The 2,996-nt window shown below is 62.0% G+C and overlaps 1 protein-coding gene across 1 annotated transcript; it reads left to right on the plus strand.

The window, feature by feature from the left end:
• Positions 1–408: 408 nt before the first annotated feature.
• LOC144219149 (zinc finger protein 324A-like) lies at positions 409–2,896 on the plus strand (the record flags this gene model as incomplete). Its single annotated transcript, XM_077749093.1, has 3 exons — positions 409–829; positions 2,315–2,441; positions 2,780–2,896. Coding segments are annotated over exons 1-3 (277 nt in total), but the record flags the coding sequence as incomplete, so codon positions are not given.
• Between the last annotated feature and the right edge of the window lie 100 nt (positions 2,897–2,996).

Raw genomic sequence — 2,996 nt, forward strand, 5'->3', positions numbered from 1 at the left:
AAGTCGGACGCTTAACCCACTGAGCTACTCAGGTCCCCCAGGCTTTGTCCTTAAAGCCCAGGGCAGGGATCTCCTCCTGAGACCTCAGCGATTTCCGCTTCTGCGCGTCCAGCGTTTATCCTCCTCGGCCGCGTGGACACCCGTCGAGATTCCAGGACCCGGGGCGCAAGACGCCCAATCGGGCGATCGCACACCTCACTCCCTGGCACCCACGGAAGCTGGCGAGCGCCTGCGAGACTCCATTTCCCAGCGCGCCGCGCGGGGACGCCAGGACGTTGCCGCGGATATCCGACAGGGCACAGCCCACACGGTTGCAGAGCGGGTGAGAACTACGCTTCCCAGAAGGCTCCGCGCGTGCGCCCGCAAGGAGCCCTGGGCCAATGAGGGCTTTCGGGGGCTGGACTTCCGGCGTCGGGGTCTGTCACTTTGCTGCCGGGCGTTGGGCCACCCCGGTGTTGAGGAACTGGAGCGCAGCTAGTCCCCAGGCCGGTTTTCTAGGAGGTTTTGGAGACCCGAGGCGAGGGCTGGGAGGAAGAGGCGAGCGCAGGGCCGCTTCGCGCACGCCCTGATCGCGGGCGACGGTCGCGCAGCCGAGCCCCGGTTTCTCCGTGGGTAGCCTGGGCCGCTCCGCGGGGCTGTGGGGCGGCGCCCCGAGTCACGTGTTGTCCGACCCCAGGGTGGCGGGGGAGGCGGTGCCCTGAGCCACCCTGCCCTAGAGGGACCGGGAGACTGAGACCTGGAGCCGACAAGTCCGTGCTGTCCGTCTCTTTCTGCGAGTCCCCCGGTACAGGTTCCGATGGCGACCGCGGCTCTGAGAGACCCTTCCCAGGTGAGTAGAGGAACCGTAAGGCTCCCATCCGCCCGGATCCCTCCTCCAGGGACCCGATCCTCGACGCAGGGAGAGACTTTACCTGGACGTTTTGTCTCCCCTCTCGGTTCGTCCTAGGCCCCGGTGTTCAGGCTAGTGGAGCGTGCACGTGTGAGATCCCCACTTCTGGCAGCCAAGGGAGTGAGGCGTAGAAGGAAGTTCCAAGCAGAGGGTCCCGCACGTGCAAGAGCTGGGAGGGGGAGACTGAGCCTAGGTGCTTCTGGAGCTGAGCTTTCTGACGTGAGCACGGGAGAGAAATGACAGGCTTGAGTTGCACCGAGGGCCGTGGGATGATTCTCACGGAGCCTGGGTATGCTTTAAGTTAGGGATTTTAAAGTAAACCACCGTTTGCGTGGAGAAAGGATGCAGAGGGGGCGGCTGTGTGCAGGGAGCAGGCAGTGCCACACTCCGGGTGGCGGAAGATGGCACCTGCTGCACACGGAGCCAGTGGAGCTGGGAAACGGACTGCATTCTGGATCGATCTGATGTCTCAGGTGCGGCATGAGAGCGAGGGCCCTGAGCGGAGCACAGTCTCAAGGGTTTAAGCCTGAGCACCCAGAAGAACGGGGTTGCTGTGGACGGAAACAGGACTTTGAAGGGAAAGCAGGTTTCAGAGTAAAGTCAAGGAGGCTGTGATGTCCCAGAGTGGAGGTATCATGTAGACCTGGAATTGTAGGTGTCCAAGGACAGAGTCGTGGTATTCTGAACCAGGGCAGGGCCTGGGAATCAGACGTAGGAGGAGGGAATCTCACGGACTCAGCCAGGGATGGGCAGTGCTCCAGGGAGATGAAGAGAGGCTGGCGGTCCCAGGGGCTCCCAGGGGAGCCCTGAGCCTTCAAGTGGCCGAAGGCAGGGTTTTGGTCAAGGCAGTAGGGGGCGAGGAGGGCATGGCTATGGAGGGAGTGGGGAACTGGCTTCCTGTGTGGCAGCCAGATTCTCAGGGCCAGTCCTCTAGTGACTGGAGGGTATTAGCCAGTCCTTCAGGCTGGAGGGGCAGCCTTGGAATGTCAGGCAAGTTCGGCAGAGGGGGACACCCCTACAGGGATGGACGTGTCCTGGCGGGTCCACAGCTGTGACTTGCACAACTGCTCAATGCAAGAGCAGTTAAGGGCATGGCATGGCTGGGGAGGGTCAGCTTGTGCAAAGACTGGAGCATGAGTGGACACCGGGGCCTGCCTCTGGGGTGGCAGCCACCTGAAGCCATGGACTTGCTCTGGCTGCCTTGTACAGAGTGGCTAGTAGGGAATCTGAGAAGACCTGTGTGCCCTAGACAGGTGGGGGGAGGGAAGGGGAGTTTTATCTGCAGAGTTGCAGAGACCTGGGGGTGGGAGGAAGGTAAGCCTGTGAGGGACATCGGGCGGGGTAGCCATCGGGACAGGGAGGTGGGTCCTGGGTCCCACAGCCAGAGCTTAGACTGTGTCTGTCTTCCCCTGCCCACTGTTGTAGGGCCTGATGGCCTTTGAGGATGTGGCCGTGTACTTCTCGCAGGAGGAGTGGGCGCTCCTGGACGCAGCCCAGAGGGCCCTGTACTGCCACGTGATGCTAGAGAACTTCGCACTTGTGTCCTCGCTGGGTAAGGCCCTGGGTTCTCCATGGGAAGCTCAGTCGTTGCCAGCACTAACCGCTTATGTCACGTTGGCCTATGAGCAGCCTCACACCCGTTGGTTGAGTGTCCCTTTGCCACTGTGGCTCCTGTGTCCGGGCTCGGCCCCTTTCATCTGGGGCTGCCAGCATGGTTCTCCTCACAGGGACCGTTGAACTTTTCCTGCGAGCCCTGCCCTGTGGTGAGGCTTTCTTGGTTGCACAGATGACACCATCTGCGTCCCACGGAGAGCTCGCTCCTGCCATCTGTTGGGCAGTAGGTTGTCCTGTGCTGGGCCTGGCCCCTCACTTGCTTGTCTTTTCCCACAGGACTCTCGGCCTCACGACCCCGGGTAGTCATGCGGCTTGAGCGTGGTGAGGAGCCCTGGGTTGTCAGTGGGACAGTTGCGACAGCAGCCAGGAATGCCCAGAGAAAGCCCAGCCCTGGTGAGTGGGGGCTCAGAGGGGTTGAGCTTGGGGCCAACCAATGGCCAGGCGTCTGTCCCCCTTTCCCTTCTTTCTTGGACTCTTTGATCTCCTGCCTCCC

The sequence above is a fragment of the Crocuta crocuta genome, unplaced genomic scaffold, assembly GCF_008692635.1.
Source record: "Crocuta crocuta isolate KB4526 unplaced genomic scaffold, BGI_CrCroc_1.0 C29406726, whole genome shotgun sequence".
Taxonomy (NCBI): domain Eukaryota; kingdom Metazoa; phylum Chordata; class Mammalia; order Carnivora; family Hyaenidae; genus Crocuta; species Crocuta crocuta.